The sequence below is a fragment of the Coffea arabica genome, chromosome 9e, assembly GCF_036785885.1.
Source record: "Coffea arabica cultivar ET-39 chromosome 9e, Coffea Arabica ET-39 HiFi, whole genome shotgun sequence".
NCBI lineage: Eukaryota > Viridiplantae > Streptophyta > Magnoliopsida > Gentianales > Rubiaceae > Coffea > Coffea arabica.
The window spans coordinates 27019018-27040143 of record NC_092327.1 but is presented as its reverse complement, the minus strand read 5'-3'; the positions used below and the strand labels follow the sequence as shown (position 1 = coordinate 27040143).

Here is a 21126-nt window from a genome sequence, read left to right as displayed (position 1 = left end):
TTCGAAGTCCTGACGGGAGCTGGACAGGCGATCCATCGAACCCTTTGGTTCGCCTTAAGGGAAGGTGGGGCCGTCACACTACCACTACCAGTGATGACTGTGTACATCACTGTGAAATAGGCATTTTGCATTTTGTACAATATGCATTACCAAGTAATTATGGTGAATCATTGAAGTCAATCGACTCTTTGGCTCTTCCACTGTTGAGCGCCAAAACATGTGGAGAGTGGAAGGCTTCATCTCTTTTAAGAGGGGCATATAAGCAAAGAGTAAACTTGTTTTATCTTACATCTCAAGGGCCATGCATTCAAAATGCACTAGGGAAAATCAGTAAAATCAAGAAACACAGAGAAACAAGAACTAAAAGGAACGTTTGAACGAAAGCACCACACGGGATACAATGATTCATTGAACAAAAGAATGAATTGCACCTTCACTAGCTTACAACATCCATCTAAAATTTTACTTCTGTGATAACATATGGATTCTGAACAAGCATAGTTAATGCAGTCCAAAACTACGTTACATGTTACATCTTTTGGGGAACAGATCGTGCTCCTGGCCGTATATATTGGGATCCCAATCAGGAGAATTTGGGGTTGCGCATGCAGATAAATGGACTAATTGGGGTTGTGCATGCAGATAAATAGACTAAGAGAGCTTACATACAATTTCGCAACCTTGATTTGGTCTCTATAACCCCCAGAGGTTAAGTCAAAGAAGTTGCCAATCATCTTCATGTGCACAACCTTCTGGTTCACCTTCGGGCACCATATCGTAGGAGCCAGGTAGTGGAAACTCAGCATTATTATTGATGTTATCATTGTGACGGGAAGGGTAGGAAGATTTACGGGACTGTGTCACTGTAAACAGTGGAGCACCGTTTGATCGATTTGCTAGCTCTGAGGCCCGTACACAAAAATCATCAAAGTCACCTGATAAAAATGGGAAAAGTGAATATCATCCTCAGGTATTCCAAATGCAATTCTAAAACAAATCATCTGACAAAGGCTGCTTACTTTTGTCTCTGCAATAGAATCCAATTGCTAAGGATGGATCTAGTGAGTCGAGACGAATATGTCGCAGAATGCTAAAAAGAAAAATGATAATGAGGCAAAGAGCACATGGAGCAAAACAATGAACGAAAATGAGAACAAAGAAGAGTGGAAGGAAGTGAAAAAGCAGGAGGAGAACAAATACGGAAGAGAAACCACCAAGGCAAATTCATGTAGATAATAACTCACTTGCTATGGTAAGAGGCGGTATCAGCTTCCAGATTATCCCTCGTAATATCGACAACCTGAGAATCAACCAATATTTGAGTAGTAGTGGTAACTAAGCAGTCAATTACAATAACAACACTGTTGTACAGTGAAGACATTTATGATGCAAAGAGTCTGAAGGTGCGAAACGAAGATGCACAACACAGCATAAATAACTGTAAACTATGTAAAAATATAAAGTATTACCATCCTTCAGATAGCCTCCAAATACTAATCATCAAAGAGTTTGACTCTAAAGCTATTAACTGAGATACTGAAACTATCAAATGCATTTTTCAAGCCTTTGGAACCCAAAAAAGAAAAAGTATATGTTTTGAAAAGTAGGGGATCAAATTCCTGAAGGAGGTGCATCACGCATTCCTCTTTCCTCTTCAGACTATCTTCATTACATTGGGGATTACTGGCAGACCATATGTAAAAGAACTGATTTTTCTTATATCTTTTGTTGAGCTGCCTAATTTGAAAGGCTGAACAGTATATCTTAAAAAATTAGCACAAAGAAGACTAATGTTTACCAGAGTGATTCAAATAAGACATCCACTAGTTTGTTCTCTGTTAGGTACTTCCAGTATATCTTAAAAAGTTAGTGCATAGAAGACTAAAGTTTACCAGAGTGATTCAAATAAGACATCCACTAGTTTGTTCTCTGTTAGGTACTTCCACTGAACTATGAGACACAAATTTTCCAATTCTACCATTTTATAAACAATGAACATTGTTATTCCTTGATGCTCGAATTCGCTTATTTTCAAGACAAATTACTATAATCGAATTATCGCACTCGAGGCCTACCAACTTGATATAAAAAGCCAATTCCTTTAAAATTTAACTACCAGAATGCGGAAGGACAATCTAACTATTCAATCCAGCGACAGTTCTTGCTCTAAGTTATGGATCAGGCTTTTTTGAGAACTAATTACATCGAAACACTTGGCATACAATTTTCTTCAGCTGATTCGTCAGACTTGGCAAAACATTCTGCCAAGAAACAATTCTTCTTCTATCTTACCAATCAGGCTTGTTGAGAACTAAGTCCAAAATGCTTTGCATACAGTTCATTCTGCAGCCTAATTATCAGACTCAAATGAAAAATTGCTTTAGATTATCCAAGTGACTCAGTTTATGTGATCTGAAATTGTAAAGCAAGTTTCTCTAAGTGACTTGGACAATAGCTAGTTTCTGCAATAATGGTATCTAAGCACCGCAGTAGATTGCAACACCTATATACACCTATATATATATGTATATATATATATATATATATATAGAGAGAGAGAGAGAGAGAGAGAGAGAGATCCAATGGAGGAACATCCGTCTCAAAGAATAGCTATGACTACATTCAAGTCAATGCACATAACCTTATGGTATATTCCTGAAAGATATTCCATTAGTTGAGCCATAGTGTAGTCACATAATATCTCAGCCTTTATAATGGGACAGATCTAATACAATCACTTCTTAATATTCTTCCTGTACCCTAAGTCTCCTCCTCTCCATGTGATGAAGGCAGAAAGCAAGATGTAGGAAAGTTAATTTGGACCATGATCAAAGCTTTGGTTTATAGGCTAAGCAAATAGAAATCTACTTGAAAAAACATGAAAAACATATTCTCATAAATTCGAAAATTGAATCATTATGCATGCTAATGCTATGCTTCGTAGAAGTCTAATCCCTATTCAGAATCCTAATCCCATAAAAGTTATTTGTCCCTCTTATCCTCATATATTTCTTAATGTATCTTTTTGATTACCCTCAAGCCTATCTCAACAGAATGTGTCCTGTGTCATCATGCTATATAGAGAATATTATTATGTTCAATGTGTGCTCTTAACTTTTACATATCTTAAGACCCCTTAACCTTTTAATCTAAGCTAGCTTTCTAAAACCCTTAGTCAATACAAAAGTGGCAAGTTCATACTGAAGGACAAACTTAGGGGAATGTCTTCAAAAACATATAAGGTAGTGAGAATATTATCCACACATGCGGAGCAATGGCCCCAGGTAGAATGTCTTAATCAATTAGAGAAAGTTTTTGGATAATCAATCCCAGTCTCTACTAATCCTTAACCCCAAAATTGAAGTTTAGAGATGGGAAGCAGATTGGGCAGCAGGAAGAAATCAAAACCTATCATATTCCTGTGTGGATCTAAAAAGACCTCTGTCAATGTGTTGTCGGTACAAAAGAAGTCTCTTGATGTCCTAGAGGTGTCTCATTTAGAAGCTCATTCCACGAGACTGGGTTAGTAGGTCAAAAACTAACATGTCAAATTTCATGAAAGATCTAAAAGGATAATTATTTGATTTGGTTTTATTTAATTTTCCTCAAGATAACTTCCATATTTACAATAGTATGAAGTAATCTTCCCTTAGATGAGGTAGTTCTCCAATAACATATATAGTTATGAGAATAAGCTTTTCCAACAGTTAAGTTTCAAATTTCATGAAACCATACAAATAAAAGTTATATTGAGCCACCAACAGTGCATATGCAAATTCCTTCTCCTTTTTGTTAGGTTAGATAAAAATTTTGATCCCAGATATCATCCAAAAAGAGCAAGCACACCAACAGTGCATATGCAAATTCCTTCCCCTATTTGTTAGGTTAGATAAAAATTTTGATCCCAGATATCATCCAAAAAGAGCAAGCACTGCATGTTCATGGACCTTCTAGCACATAAATGATGCTGGAGATGACAAGTAGCAAATTACAGCAAAAGGTTTTTGTGTTTAAACCTGTTATACTTTTCAAACATATAAGTTTGAAGTCAAAAATAGGATTAAATAGTTCTATGACTTATATGAGAATGATAAACATAGTTGGCTTGCAAAGCTAATATGAACAAAATTTTGGAAAACTCAACCTGCTGAACTTCATGTGGATCAAGATAAAATGCATTATCATCTTGCAAGCCGATAATATATGTTGAAGCTCCAGGGCTGCCTCCCAATATGCCAAGGCTCTGAGGAAAACAGAATGTAGCTCCCAGCAAAGGAAGGTACCTATTAAAGATATAAAAGCTACATTAAACATGTGAAATATACTTGAATGAAGCTTACATTTCGGCCTATACATATTTACATGAGGACCTTTGCAGCGCTAAGGAAGAAACTGTGATGCAAGATACTTTGTATATAGATGATAAATAATGCAGTCAATGAAATGCCCCAGAAAATCGAAAGTCGGAGGTTTTTATGATTTTCTTCAAGTGTCAACTAGGCATCCTAGGCATCCCCTGAAGATAAGCAGCTGAATTAGGAGCAAAAAAATGTCAACTATATGCCGTTATTTAAATATTTATTTGAGTTCATCTAGTTATATATTCCAAGATGTATGGTTCCTAGAAATCTGAACCTAAGGAGATTATGCACTTTGATTAGGTTAGCAGGATATTTTCAGCAATTGTGTAGTTTATATAACTCTAGGCAGAAATTGATTAACAAAAAGTTCAGCTACTTGTTTATTAGTTTGTTTTGTTCTCTACTTCAAGATCCCCCTATATACCTTTCTTCTTCCCCTTTCCCCTCAAGTTACTGTTCATGGGAACTGTTCACAGTCTTAAAACAGTACCACCACCCTTTCATTCTTCCTTTAGCAGTATCAGGCAAGATTAGACCGACCTTGCCACTACCAGGAATTTTCATGCCTAAAGTGTACTTGGAATTTTTGACTAATGGATGTTACAATATTTATACTTTCTTTCAAGCACCGACAAAGCAATTTTGAGGGAAGTGGATGGTTTTAGGTAAGCAAAGGAGGCCAGGTGGTCATGCTCTCCGCAGCAATTTATACAGGATTCTTTACTAACAAAAGTAATCAATGGACTGATTTGTATTCTTCACATATTTCGCAACACACTGTGTTCCTATTGGAACCAAACACAGGTTGCAGAAAGAACAGAAAAGAAGCATACTTAAGTTCCTATAGCAGACATTATTGTAGACATCTATGGAATGACAGTGTACGTTAACTTGGAATTTCAATTGAAAGAACTACAGTTAATAACACTCAACACAAGTACTAATCTACATACTAGGTATGAAATCTAATTGAAAGAACTACATACTGTAAAAATCTAAATGCTCATACTATTCCTCAATATTGACTCTATAACCATACAGAGCAAAGCTAAAGCAAACATTACAAAAGAATGTTTCCTTCATCTGAAGATTTTCAATCAAATTTTCACCACTTTGTACAAGTTTCTAAGAACATTATCTTCTTACTGTGCCTCAAAAATTTTCCAAGAATTTCTTTCAGTTAATGGGACAAATTTATGCACTAACATAATCCTATTGAGTACATTATTAACTTTTTTACAAATACAAGGTAGTTTGCTGATGCTTGTAAGAGAAAATCAAGCAAGAAATAACAAAATAAGAAGAAAGTTGCTAGACTTTTCTCTTTTAAGTTTGTGTTTTTTGAATAAGCAACATGGCACAATTTTAACAACTTTCAGGAAATCATAACCAAAAAATCACCTGAAGGAAAAAAATCTATATAGGAAAAAAACGCTCCTTTCCAAATAAATAGGAAGGTAAAGAATTTTTATGTGATGCAAAAGTACAGAAAGTATGTTGAACCCAGACTTCAAAGGGAGCAACTAACTAAATTCAGAATATATTCAACATTTACAATTTGCACTTAAAAAATGCAGATAGCAAATGCTTCATACTGAATCAAAATCTGAACAAGAATTAAATGACCATGTTCAGAAATTTGTCAACCCTAAAGCTCTCTCCATATCTAAGGAAATGTTGAATACTGGTTCTATCATAATTTAATGCATCATTACTTTTAAAAGATTGAAAGCAATATATTATAGGACCAGTGACGCACCACTACACTCTTGACATGAACAGTGCATTATTTCTAAAATGTTCCCAGCCATATGTCTTTTAAAAGACTAGAAAATATGAGGTAGTGAAATGAGATAAAATATCACTTTCATGATTAAATGTTTCCAACAGAGGCTTCACTGTAGCAGTAAATTTGTATAAGTTTCTAAGGACATCATCTTCTTACTGTACCTCAAAAACTTTCCAAGAATTTCTTTCAGTTAATGGGACAAATTTATGCACTAACTTAATTCTATCGAGCACATTATTTTCTTTTTTACACATACAAGGTAGTTTGCTGATGCTTGTAAGAAAATAAAGCAAGAAATAACAAAATAAGAAGAAAGTTGCTAAAATTTTCTCTTTTAAGTTCGTGTTTTTGAATAAACAACATAGCATAATGTTAACAACTTTCAGTAAATCATAACCAAAAAATCACCTGAAGGAAAAAAAACCTGTATAGGAAAAAAAATGTTCCTTGCCAAATAAATAGGAAGGTAAAGAATTTTTATGTGACGCAAAAGTACAGAAGGTATGTTGAACTCACACTTCAAAGGGAGCAACTAACTAAATTCACTAAATATATTCAACATTTACAATTTGCACTTAAAAAGGCAGATAAAAAAAATGCTTCATACTGAATAAAAATCTGAACAAGAATTAAATGACCATGTTCAGAAATTTCTCAACCCTAAAGCTCTCCCCATATCTAACGAAACATTGAATGCTGGTTCTATCATAATTACTTATAACCCCCCTTTGATTTTACATAATGCCAGATGACCACCCTAAGTTTTCAAAATAGCCACATAGCCCCCCTATGGTTTTATGTAAAGTGGAAAATGGATGGAATACACAATCAGTTACAGCGTTTATACCAAACGCGCTCTAAAAGCGTGTGATAAAATTTTAATCTCCATGTAACCCCCTTATAGTTTGTATAAATATCCACTTTAACCCCCTGTGATTTTTGCATTTATCCACGTAATCCTCTATGCTTTTATTCAAGGTACTTAAGCCATCAATTGATTTAGCATTTGATTAAGGGCACTATTGGTATTTCAATTAACGACGTTACACAGGCTATTTTCCGTCATGTTCCACGTTACATAAAATCATAGGGAGGTGAAGAGAACTTTTTGAAACATTAAGAGGGTCATATGGCAATAGATGAAACCACGGGGGGTTATATGTAATTTACCCTTTTAAAAGATTGGAGGTAATATATTATAGGACCAGTGACACACCACTACATTCTTGACATGAAACAGTGCATTATTTCTAAAAAAGTTCCCAGCCATATGTCTTTTAAAAGCCTAGAAAACACAAGGTAGTGAAATAAAATCAAATATTACTTTCATGATTACATGTTTCCAACAGAGGTTTCACTGTATTCAGTTGTTGGTTAATATCCTATTGAAGACTACAACAGATCCAATGGCACTAAGTTCTATGTGTCAAAGAGAAAAAGGTCATTAAATAATGAAATCATCAACTAAAAAGAATCAGACAAGATATACCTTGTATTGAGTTTATCCAGTCCAAGAACCAAAGGAACCAACAAAATGATTGGCAGCCAATTAACTTGGCCTTTCGAGCACTCAACACAATGTGTAGTTATATCGTCAATGCAAATGACAGGAGCCCCACCTCTTTCTCCATCTTCATCACCAGAAACAACGTATATAGCAATCACCGATGAAAGATCTTCATCTGGAGTATCATGTTTCTTACTGCGATATAATGTTTCCCAAGTACGACACATTGCATATGGGCCAACCCATGAGCCAGGAGAAAGACCATAATTCTTGCCAGCTTCAAGAAGATTGTGGATGGAATAAGCTGACAATTCAGAGTCACCAAACATGTGCAATAGCTTTATGTATTTTTGGTCCATTGGCTACAAGATCAACGGGACAAAATTATTCAATTCAACCATTAGTTGAGGCTAAATTTACAGATAAGACAACATTAAACAAGTACTGAAGGGATGCATTGGTTACAAATTACCAAAACAAAAATGCATCTTCAACAGCATACAAACTCTTCATGATTTTCTTATTTACCTGGTCCACAGTTTTCCTCCATGATCTTCCTAATTGATGACAAAGTAAGGCCTGACATGTACAAGTAGCATTATGTGAAGAAAGTCATATATTATTGTAAGCCAACTAAATCAAAGCAAACACAAGTTTATATACCTGAGCAACAAGCATCTGACTACTCCTTAGCATGCAACCCCAGCTAGCATCACTGGTATACTTAGAGTCCCCTATAGGTGCAAATCCTGCAGATCATCAAGAAAGGACTTATATCATCAATTAATATGGTTTTCCACTAGAAATTGACCAATCTGTGAAAAACTAGTAATACAATGAACAAACCTTTGCGGTATGTGATTAAAATTCTTGACGAGAAATCTTCTACAAATGAAGCAAATCCTTCAGATTGACTAGGATCAGTTATTGAGTCATCGTCAGTGACTTTGTAACAGGTACCTAGAAGCCATATGTCGCTCCTTGAGCTAGAAATGCCAGGCTTATTTAGTCCTAGTATTCTCCTCATTGAGCCACTATTTACTACTCTCTTCAAGGCCGTAGTCCATCCAAGGTTTTTTGTAGAGGAAACTTTATTACCTCTAGGCTCGCTGTAACTGTTAAAGATGGCAAAAGCAGACACCAAGAAGCCTGACCACACTGAGGTCTTGTGGATGCTATGGCTGCTTGGTCCTGCCTCTGAAGAAGTTGAGGTAGCAACTGTTCTTGGAGAATCAATTGAAGAATGTTTAGAACTAACAATCCTTTCAGAGGAACCCTTCATTACCTGCTCAAAAAGAAACATATAATAATTAAACCAGCTGAAATGAGCAAAAAGTTCAAAGATCTAGAAGAACTCTAGCGCAAAACATATCACCAAAACTCCATGCCCGTAGAAAACGCATATCAAATGAGGAAAAGGCAAAATGAGCAATCTAAATAATCCAGAAACTTGAGTAGAGATAGAAAGATGATGTCTTTGAGATAAACAAAAGGTTACAGTTAAAAATATATAAAAAAAAAAAGAAAGAAAAAGTTAGTGCTACAGACAAGAAACGTAATGCAGTAATTCCAAAAGTATAGTAATTCTGAAAAGAGAAGCATAATCATTCCTCTTGGGTGTAAATCCATAATCCATGGACAAAGTTTAGAACACTACTAAAATCAACCATGTATATGATAGTACAGTTAGCCATCAAAAACTTCACCACTATCTTGACTCAAGTCAAACACACAATAGCAACAGTCTTTCATCCCCCAACTAAATTCCTTGGTTAACCATTCACCTCTAACACACCTCTCCTTATTTGTTGGGACCCCATTCACCTCTCTGAGCTTCTATTGAATCAAAAAATAGGTTTAATTGTCCATCTTTAGATATTTGTACCCTGTCGAAGTAAGGAACCATGGCATATATGTTTGGAATAGATTCCATTGGATAAAGGCCCAGCAGAAATTACTTATTTTTCGAGACCTCATTATAAGTTCTATCCATATATGCTCTGATCGCAAACTCATACTTGATCCAATTACATTTTATTAGAATTGAGAGAATACTTCAAATTTTTTTTACCGACAAAACCCGTGCTCAAAAGGTAAACCTTTTACAAAGAAAGGTAAACCTTTTACCTTGTATTTATTCGTTTGTCAACAAAATTTGCCAAGATTTCTATCATGAAACAAGGCCATTGAGAAATTTTGTAGAGACTAGGCCTTGAATCCTCCTCCTCTAGATGATTCTTTGTTCTCTAGAATTTTGACACATCATCATTGGATCACATCTTTTGCAAATAAACATGCACCATCATTCTTCTTTGGCAACGTTGAAATAACAAGCTGAAACCAAGATAGTTCTTGAAAAGCCCAGAAGAAACAAAAAGCCAAAAAACCAAAGGAATCACATTGAAATACAGCCTGAGAATGTGATTTAAAAAACCAACATGAACAAGTAATCATATCCCTAAAACCAATATAACAACCAAAGAATAATAAATTGACAACATTGTTCTGAATATTCAGAATGGCTTTAAAAAAATTGTTTACCTTCTCTCCCAAGTATAATTTCTGACAGCAAGCAACCAACAATTGCACTAAGTCACGCACAAATAACAACCATCAACCTCAAATTTGGGACCCCGTCAATCAGGGGCATCCCAAAGGCACTATTTTCACATGTAATTTAAACTTTTTCCTATAAGGATGGTGTTAAAAAAGGCCCAGAATTGCCTATTAAGTGTTATGAAACTAGGGAATTCTCAGAAAACTAAAAAGAGTACTTACATGAATGAAGGAACATCTCGAACTTGTTTAGAAAGGATATCCCAGCCCAGCTTGAATTATTCACTGGAAAATCTTCCAGATCAAGTCATATCCTTCAATGCACGCATTTAGTTGAAAGACTGAGTTTGCAAAATAGGAATCCTTTTAGTCTGCATTTTGATCCATAGAATGGGAATCAAATTAGAATTACACTATCACAGAATTGTAAAACTAAATATTGTAATTTCCAAGTGTTAGAATTCCTTGGTATGGAAAATGTGTAGAATTGATAAGAAATTTATTTGGAGTTGCGAAACTTTCATTTTATAAAACTAAAGGTACAATTGTTTAGGTACAAAAGCAGATCCTAGAAGAAAAGCAAACATCAAGAAACAAAATTTTTCTCAAAATAAAGCATAATCTCACTGCCACAGAAATTAAAAGGATTAATAATGAAAGTAAATACATTCAAATGTACAATTTAATCACGAGAGCATGACCCAAGACCGATAATTCAATATTAAATATTAGAAATAACAATGATTTCAAATACTGTTACCCCAGGCTACTATCTTCCATAGCAGGTCAGGGAGATCTACAAAATTGCACAATAACGAACAAAATGGCTATGAGCTTGGGTCCATTCACAAATCAGGCCCACATATAACACAACAGAGCGTTCAAGCCTGTGCATAAAACATAAGAATGCTGGGAAAATTGTTTGATTTCAAGATTAGGCTCTATACTAAGTGCTCTGACACACCAGCTATTTACTTTAAAGAAAAACCAAATTTAAGCATATCTAATTAAGATTTCCACCCTCCATTTGGTAATACAAAATCAACTTTGTTTTGAGAAGCATACTTTCCCCAAAAAGGAAAAAAATTCTATCTTTTACATCATCTACCAGGTGCATGACTGGCAAGATCAATTACCAAGCTTCAAATCCTTACAGAACTTCTTTAGCTTATTCAGAACTCCATGTACTATCTTACATAAATAGAAGCAAACTAGTCGGAGAAAATCACAAACAAGGCATCAAAAGAAAGATGATGTATACCCATATACATGTACCATTCATCCATGTACACAAACACATATGCACCTACAGCTTAGCCAATCTAAATTCTTCATGGGCTCATCGTGTCAACCTTTACCAGACTGTAATCTTAAGGCCAAGCACCAATTAGAAGACAATAGCAACTTATACTGCAATTTTTTCAGCTCAAAATTTTAGTTTCAAATTAATTTTGAGGTCAGAACAATAACTTAAGTTTCAATTCAAAGTTAAGGTGTGGCTAAATTTACAACCACAGAAACCTGCTACCACAGCTCAAGAACAGAAACAATAAATAAATACCAGCAAAATCTTTGAAACCAAACACTGAATAATCAGAACGTAATCCCACAAAAAGCTATAAATTTGACTAAATTAACAAATTAAACTTTAAAAAAAAAGAAGAAGATTAACCCGTTCTTCATCCAAAAACAGCATCATATTAAGAGTAAGAATTATTAGTACCATCTTACACGATTAAAAGCAGTAAAAGTACAAGAAAATCAACTAACCTACCTTGGTTTGGCAAAAAATCAAAAGGGAAGTTAACTTGTGAGCTTGAGATTCAGAAACACTCGAAACCAAATGTCTCAAAATTCTGGGAAAAAGCACAGAAAGAGCGGAAGAGCTCGATCACAGATGGGGAGAAGACGAGAGAGAAAAGAGGGACGGAGACAGAGACTCGCAACAGGGTGTAGCGTGCTATTGGGTGCTATTGGGTGCAAGGGAATTGGTATTAAAATCGAATTCAATTCTAAAGTTTTGCTAAAATCGTAGATAAAGTCCATCACCTTTGCTCTTTGTACTCTTTTAGTCCTTCACATTTCAATGGAAAAGTTTGGGTATTTCATCAATTTCATCCCTGAACTTTTTCACTTAAACCAATTTAGTCCTTAATAGTTTTTTTTTAAAAATAAAAAAACAACCAATTTAGGGCCATTTGGGATAGTGGTAACTTATTGAAAAATACTTCACTATTAAACATTTTAATAAAAGCACTTATTAAGTGCTTAAGTGATTTTAAGTTTATTGTTTGGATATATAATTCAATAAGTACTTAGTATATTGGATAATGTGTAATTTTAAAATTTTAAAATATATTTATTTCTTTATTTAGTTCATAATTTAGGATCAAATGATTAAATCTAATGTTTTTTTAAATACAAAAGCTATTCTAAAAGTACTAAAATTGAGCTTAAACCTGTCATTCGAGGCCATCTAAATTAGGTTTTAATAAGTCTAGATTCGAGTCATATAGTTAGTACCACTTTCGGATTCGGACTATGAGTTTCGTGTTGATAAATAAAACTCATACTTGATTCATAAAATACTTATTGCTCCTTAATTTCCTTAATATAATTACAATAACTATTAAGCTCTAAAGCTGGTTTAACATCCATAGGACCAGAACATTAAAACTATATACGAAGTAGTAGCTGTTCATTAAAAAGTACATAAATCAAGAATTTTTTAACAATAATATATTCAATTAGTTCAAAGTACATGGAAAATAGTAATAAAATATGATCAACAGTCAATATATTTTCAAAGGTCCTCAATTTACTGATACTAAGATTTGTCCACTCCTTTTGTTCACACTGACTAGGTTTGAATAGAAACATAACTTTTGAATCCAAATAGAAGTAAACAAATAGATTTGTCTAATGAGTCATATAAGAACCTACAGAAAAGAAGAAAATAGACCAAGAAATAATAGTGGTCGATTCAAATAGAGTTTAAACTGGTGTATATAAAATGCATGTTTTGTCATTGAAACTACCTATTATACTTAGTTAAAATAGAAGTAGAGTACAAAAGGCAATGAGTATGCATTTAGGTAACATATTCTTATACTATATAAGAACGAGTTTAGGACAAAGACGATTTTTAGATTTCAACTGCAAGGGTGGGGCTATTTTGGGAATGTGAGAGTGTTTGAAGTGTAATTGGAGTATTGAGTACAAGTCATTACAGCTTTAATTTCGCTATAATTACTTATATAACCTTTCAGACATTTAAGGTTAGGGGCAAGTTTGGTATGTTACAATATGTTTGGTGCCAAGTTGAGTATCAAGTACAACTGAATTAAGCTTGTGTTTTGATAGAATTATATAAAAGCCCTTTTAATCATTTATTAGACTAACATCCAAGCCTTCCAAATTCCTGAAACCTTTCTCATCCGTTAAGGAATTAATTGGATGTTTACATAATTGGATTTTAATTATAATTAATTAACTTAATTATTATTTAATTATTATATGAACAACCATTATCATATTTATGCCCCCATGTTTAGCCGATACCCTTTCTTTTTTTTCGGTTTCACCCCTTTGGTTTTATTATGGCTATTAAATATTTGGTGGAAGGCATAGCTTTTCCTTTAAATTGAGGTGAGTTCTTTGGGTTCGAATGTAGTTTTTTTTTCTTCTGATGATTGGTTTATTCAAGAACTCCATATAGTTTGCTTTTTGATACTTCTAATTCCAACAACTGACTAATTGTATTGTTTTCCTTAGTAGATCCTAGAGATTCTGTCTCTGATTTGAGATAATGTTGTCACTTTCTAAAATAATCAGAAAAGTAATTTTATCATCTTCTCCTCCTCGGCCAAGGTATTATCTCTTTATTTAAGTCAAATAACTTTATTTCTCATGAGCTTTCTCCTATTGTTCTTGACTCCAGCGATCTGTTGACTACATTCCAGCAGTTATGTTTTTACCATAACTACCGCAAAGTAAACAAGTGTGCAAACATGCTAGCGAACTGGGGAAGAAGCAGCAATGAAGACTTCACCTTTTTTTAATCCTATCCTGATTTTGTTCTTCCCTTACTTTTGCAAGACTTAAAATGGTGTCATTAACATACGGATGACTGTACTTTAACTATTACTCTATAGACTTTGACATTGTTTTAATGCATCTTTATTTTGCAAAAAAAAAAAGACTTTCTTGTATGTCGTGATTCACCACCTACACACACCGTCACATACTATATATCACTCAAACTAAACCATGTAGAAGCATGATATATATTTGACAGTTCTTGAAAGAAAGGAGTATGAATTTCCAGAATTCCTGATGTCTTGTTGCTACCAAGTAGCTAGGAATCCAAATTCCCAAGTGGAAAAAAAAAAAGAAAAAACAAAAGGGTATGATCCGCCAGTTACCATGAAGAAGCCCCAACCTTGACATCTTCTTCTAAGGCCTCAGATTGCTTGAAGACGCTAATTAGTATTGTTGAAACTAAAGTATGAAAAATCGATGAAAGCGATTGAAACTTGAGGGTTTGAGGCAATAGGCTTATGGGTGTGGGTGTTGCAGTAAGCATAGCAAGAAGGGATGGAGTCGAGGCCCGGTGATTCTGCCAATAGTTTAATGCTTGTAAATTTTTTTGATAGTTGAACAAAATTATTATGGCATTGTATATTATGGCTATAGTATGGTTCAAGTAGTTATTTTTTCATGTAATATGATTTGGAATTCAGCTTGTGTTTATTTTAATTGAGAATTTTATGATTGTAAAATTTATTAACTTAGAATTTTGTACTTCATTGAAACTAAAAAAGAAAATTAATCATGCTACACAGTACTAAGATGTCATTTGCACTCTATTTGCTTTCCATGTTATGATCTCATTCTTGTATTCTACTGTTTATATAGTTTCAAATACAAAAAATTTGCTTTTTATGCTATCTAAAAGAATTTGTAGTGGAACTTGATGAGTTTAAATGCTTTAGCTATAGCACCATTTTGATTGTATTGTATTAATTCATTTACTCATAATTTTATGTTGTTCAATGATAAATAATGTTTCTTGATTTGATTGAAGCAACTATTATCCATAGTTCAAACGAGTCAATTAAGTAGAGTTGCTATATTGGATACTCATACAAGTAAACATTGGAAAATATCATTAAGCAGTTTCTACTTATAGTTTGCAATTCGAATTCATATGAGGAATTTCTTCTGATTTTAGTTACCTTTTTCTACGGTTTCAAATTTAGAAAATATTATTTGCACCAATTTTTTATAATCAAGATAGTTTCAATTCAGATCTTTAACAATTATACAAATTTGAACTTATTTATGAGATTATAAAGAAATGCCCTTAGCAAAAAACACCAAATCTGAATAGTTTCTACAAAACTTTGAAAAAGACCACTTAAGTTTCTTATCTATCTATCATTTTTTGGCATTATTATCTCTGTAAGAAACATGTGATTAAGTCGTATTATGCCCACCAAATTATATAAATAGTTAGTCTAAAATAAAATTATTTTAGATTAGATTGGACGCAAAGTGATTGATGGATAAATTTGACTTGATAATTCAGGTTGAGCTTAAGTCGAGGGAGAAATCAAAAGCATTGCTTAAGGGATCTTTCATGAACATATATAGATTCGAGGGATGAGGGGTCCAATTGATGCTTTAAAATGTTTTATCATCTTGGATAAGTTTTAGAAGAGACTTTTGGATAATTTTCAATTGCACTTTAAACATTCTTACATTTTCAAACTACCCTTATCTTTGCAGTTGAAATTCAAACATAACTTTTGATCACAACGGATTCTTACATAGTATAACGATAAGGATGTTTCATTGCACATTATTTTATTGACTCACTATGTAACTTATAATTTTTCTATTAAAATCACATGATAAAATTATCATAGTTCAGTTCCTATACTACAAAATATTAAACAATAATTATTAATTATCTTGAATCACAAACACCAAATTCCCGCGCGTCGCGCGGCTGTCCCTCCCTAGTTAGAGATATTGAAACAACTAAACCAAGAATCTGCCTACCTAGCATAAGAAGTAGCTAATATCATACCAATACAAAAATTTACTAAACCAAAAAGAAAGTTAGAGTTTAAGCTATGAATTACCCCTATTTGCCCTCAAGAAAGCAACAGAATGATTGATTCTAACTCATAAGTTTATTTAGGATTTTGGGTCATTGTTTATGTTCTGAATCTTTTGGCACAATTTTGTATATTTAATATTTATTATATATATTAATATATTTTGACACATGAGTATAAAATATTAGTATTATATATTTAGATATATAATTATACATATGAAAATATGAATTTTTATATATATATACATATAGAGTAAAATATCTATATATTAATATTTGATAAATTAATAACCTCTATTAAATAATAATTTTTCTCAATCCCAATTTTGGCTAACGAGCTAAATTAATAATTTTGATAAAATAATAAGATAATATATAGTTTTTGAAAACATCATGTAATCCTTTGGTCCCGTACATATCATAAATTAATAATTCACTAAAATTACATATTTTCCTAAAATATGATTCTATTGTTGATTTATGAACACCTTTTAGCTAGAAAACCATAGTCTAATAATGAGATATGTGAGAAGAATTTGTGTTTGTTTATTATAAGAAGACTTTTTTGTCATTTATCTACATAATATTGTTAATCTAATAAGATTTTCTTGTCATTTATATACATAATATTGTTAATCTAATACATTAATAAAATGAAGGTGGGCATCTATCATGTAATATCCCTATATATTTTTGACCTGTTTATTATAGAAAAATGATATCAGTCATGTACAAAAATTGAAAATTGAAAATATTAATAGAATTAAATTATATTTGCAAACCAAGTAAACTTTTAGCCACCTTTTATTAATATAATAGTTCATATTTTTATAAAATAAAATTTTAGTTAATTAAATGAGAGTTTCTTGGAATTGTAATATACTTCATAAATTGATAAATTATTAATTTATTGATCAATTAATACCTCTTTAAATTAATAGAATTTATGTGGTTCCAAGGTTATTAATTTAAAAAGGTTTTATAGCATATACATATTAAAAGATCGGGCTTATATCGGATTTGAATCTAATAAGGTCCAAATTTGATTCACATTTAATTTAGGCCAAATATTTATGTCTAATCTCAGCCTGACTCAATGTAAGGTTAGGCTTATCAAACTTTTTCTCGGATCGAACTCGGGCTGGCCCAACCCATTGACAGTCCTCTTTGAACTTTTGCTAAAAGTACTTTTAACACCAATATTTTCACTCCTAATTTTATGAAATAATATTCATCAAATGCCTCAAAAGTACCAAAACGTGTTTTTTAAAAAACACTGCAACTCCAAATGGAGCTTTAGCCTTCTAACTATATGTTTTCCATTCCAACGTAAACCTTTTACTGGCGGCACCACCACATTTTTTCTCTTTCGCACAATCAGTTGGGGATATTTATGACATGTCAGGTTACCCAAAAAAAAAACAAATAAACCTTTAGAAAACAGGCAAGAGCAAAATCATGATCACAAATCGGCAAGATTTCTGAAGTCCTAAGACTCTTAATGCTGTTCCAAGTAAGAAAGGGTCCCTTCCTTAGATTTTATGCCTCTTAGCTCATAACTGGATGAGGCAAAAGAAACCAATGCCCGTCTAATATGAGACGTTCCATGAATGTAGTACTGGACCCATAAGATCGGCAAGATTGCCATTCAACAGTCTCCTTTCTTTTTAAAATTTTTTTTATAGTATAAGTGGGAGAAGTCAAATTCAAGATTTCTAACTTACATTTTCTCTTCCAAATCATTCAATCTATCCCTCCCCCACACATTCAATAGTCTCCTAAGTATTCTCAGAGCAGCTATGACGATGGTATAATATTGGTTCTGATGAATCTAAGCTAGAGGGTTTATTTAGGGTGATTAAAATAGGTAAACCATTAATAGAAAGAATCTTCGTCGGAAAAGCGGGTAACTGGAAGTTCTTCAGAGGAGGTGTTATGACTAAATTCATTTCAATAATCATCTCCATTTTCCTAAGTCAAAAGTAAATATTCTATCCTATAACAGACAACTGAGGCTCAGCAGATGATTCAAATAATAAGTCTGCAATATTCATCCACCATCACCATTCATCACCACCTTCATATTAGTTGTGCTGCAGCCACCGCCGCATGAAAAAGTAACAAGGACGGGTCTTGGTCACCCCTTCATCTCTAATGATGGGCAATCCCACCTTTTCTCTTGATCAAATTTGGTGTAGTTCTCTCCTGCTCCCTTACCACCGCCGTCTCCTCAATGTCACTATTCTTCCCCAATCCCCAAACCCAGACACAAAAGCATTCTATCATTTCTATACCCAAGAACACTGTCAGGACCTGTAAACTCTTATGTGCTCTCCCTAACAAACTTCATCCGTAAACGCCGAAGAAGCTTGGAAACTCAAATCTTGTTTTAAATTCTTAGTGCCCTTTTCCCCTTCCACTAGACCTGACAGTAATGACCCTTTTCAACGCCCACTCAATTCTGGTAAATTTTTCAGTAGTGATATTAGTAGAGGAGAGAGAGGCAAGGAACACGATAATGAGTTGATATGATGGTTGCCAGCTTCTTCAGTAATAGAGCTTGCTCGGCTTGCCATTGCCTTGATAACCTGACATTCATATATTTTCATTTCCATTTTGAAGATCTTTTTTTTTTAAAAAAAAAATAACCTGACATTCCAAAATTACCCATGGCTAGTTGTATCAAGCCCCTTTTCATCTCATAAACATTATTTTACCGTTTTCAACCATGCCCAAATGAAATTCATCCAAAAATATGCACATAGCAATAACTAACAAGAAACGACATGCATATTAATAAATGACGTAAGAGGATACGAGGAACCCACTAATGCCTTATATTTCGTTAGAGTACCATCATAGCAATACTAAATAGAGGACTGCACTCTTTTAAAGTATTAGAGTTCTTGGTAATCATTAAAATGATGAACCATGCCCTTTATTTGTTTGTTTAATTAAGAATAGTGCTCAAAATTTTCAGCATAAAAGTACAATTTTGTAAATCGCAAACTTAGGGGCACATTTACAAATTAGTAAAGCAAAATTAATTTATTAAGAAAATTATAGGTAATATAGCAATTCTCACCAGTGGCGACACTTGGACAATGTGTAACTCCTTCCTGGCAATAAAATGGGCACATGTCAATTACATATTTCTTCCCAAAACCTCAATCACATTCAAAGCAATTGTGGAAAAATATAGGTTGAATTTGAGAAAAAAAATGTTCAAAAGCTCAAAAAAAAAAAAGGGTAAGAGTTCACTCCATCTATGGCTGTAGCAAATTCATGACACTAAAAACCTGTGTCTTTAAACTTAGAGCATATTGGTTGGTTTGACTGGTCGAATCGAGAACCATCTAGTTCTCCAGTTCAAGTTAGTATTAAAACTCGAGTGCAAGAAACTCTGTTAAAATCGGTCAAAAACCCAGTTTGACATAAACCATTGAAATCTAAGAAAACTTGGTTTTTTGTTTTGTTCTATTTTTGTCGAAATTTCATCTTTTTCTTAGACTTTCCTAAATGACCAACCATAACAGAGCACCTTAAAAGCTTAAGATTTGGTTGAATTTTGAACAAATCTGAAATCAAATGAATAATAAAAGATAGAAAGATGAAAAGAAAAGAAGAAAAAGGTGAAGAAATCTTACATAAGAAAGGATGAAAAGATCTAAAATCAAAAGAAGAAATAATGAAGAATGATGGAAGGGAAGATGAGAGAGAGATGAAGAAGTGAGTATGAAAAAAGAAATCAAAACAAACCATTAAAAAAAAAAGAAAAAAAGAAAAGACAAGGCAAACACATGACCAGCAAAAGTGAAAACTTTGTGACGGGGACATAAGGAGTTGGAAGCCTTCACGGCGGAGAACTAATAAGGAATTTCTTTTAAAGTTAAAAACTTTTCTCATTTTGTACTTTTACCCCTAAAATTTTGGACAATCATAATTACACACCTAAAATTCTTTTATTATTTTCATTTGCTACCTTAGTTTTTGCATATTTAAAATGACTATTAATTTCATTCTAAATTAGTCATCTTATAGATTAGAGAGTCATAATATGCATTTCAGATATACAAAAGTTAAGCTAACGGAACATATGAGTTGACTATTACAACTTAGTTACTATAAATTTGACAAGTTAATATATAGGGCATCTAGGGAAAAATTAAAATGACAATGAGTATATGTTTATTCTATTTAATTATTTTATGTATAATTAAAATATGTTTATATCATCAATATAACATCATTCCGTTTGACTCACAACTAATCAATCGAACATTTTGACCCCTAACCCTTGAACTCTGTTGAGTCATTGTTCGATCTAAATTTCGAAAAGTAGCTTAAAACTTGGGCCTTAAATAAATCTAAGTGGCAGTATAGATTTCAAGGTAAAATATAATTGTCATTTGACAATTGTGTTTGGATTTGATCACAAAACTCCAATCCTCTATCCCTGCCCAAATATAAAAATAATTGTTTTGAATGTGACTTGGACTTAAAAGAAGGAAGAGGCATGCGAGTATACATATCTTGTTTATTTTGGAAGGAAACAATTATGGTTTCCATTTTCACCTTGAAATTTTTGGCAATATAACCTACATATGCATGATTTAAACTAAAAACAATCGGGATTATAATTATATAATCTTAACAATTGAGGAAAAAAATCCTCTTTTTTATGCAAGTACCAAAAGAAAGTCAAAGTACAAATGTAATGGATTGTTTGTGCAATTTTTTTTCATTCTTACTCAATTGACAAAAAGATCATTTGAGAAACTGAAAT

General features: G+C 33.0%; 1 protein-coding gene across 7 annotated transcripts; it reads right to left on the bottom strand.

Moving 5' to 3' along the window:
- Positions 1-372: 372 nt before the first annotated feature.
- LOC113710533 (cysteine protease ATG4) lies at positions 373-20121 on the bottom strand. Of its 7 annotated transcripts, none has more exons than XM_072066362.1 (11): positions 19988-20121; positions 19426-19459; positions 10436-10584; positions 8504-8942; positions 8321-8406; positions 8186-8236; positions 7640-8019; positions 4145-4283; positions 1245-1300; positions 1020-1090; positions 373-935 (listed from the first exon to the last, which is right to left on the bottom strand). In XM_072066362.1, exons 4-11 carry the CDS (start codon positions 8937-8939, stop codon positions 715-717), a joined length of 1440 nt encoding a protein of 479 aa, XP_071922463.1. In that variant the 5' UTR covers positions 8940-8942; positions 10436-10584; positions 19426-19459; positions 19988-20121; the 3' UTR covers positions 373-714. The 7 variants fall into 7 exon arrangements, with proteins under 7 accessions (XP_071922463.1, XP_027089389.1, XP_027089390.1 ...); XM_027233588.2 differs by lacking the exons at positions 19426-19459; positions 19988-20121 and adding exons at positions 9785-9991; positions 11988-12220; XM_027233589.2 differs by lacking the exons at positions 19426-19459; positions 19988-20121 and adding an exon at positions 11984-12219.
- Positions 20122-21126: the final 1005 nt, after the last annotated feature.

Coding starts and splice junctions, on each gene's coding strand:
- LOC113710533 (XM_072066362.1), bottom strand. CDS start 8,939: ATGAAGGGTTCCTCTGAAAGGATTGTTAGTTCTAAACATTCTTCAATT. Junction 8,407..8,503: donor TTTAATCACATACCGCAAAG/GTTTGTTCATTG, acceptor GATGATCTGCAG/GATTTGCACCTATAGGGGAC. Junction 8,237..8,320: donor GTCAGATGCTTGTTGCTCAG/GTATATAAACTT, acceptor TGTACATGTCAG/GCCTTACTTTGTCATCAATT.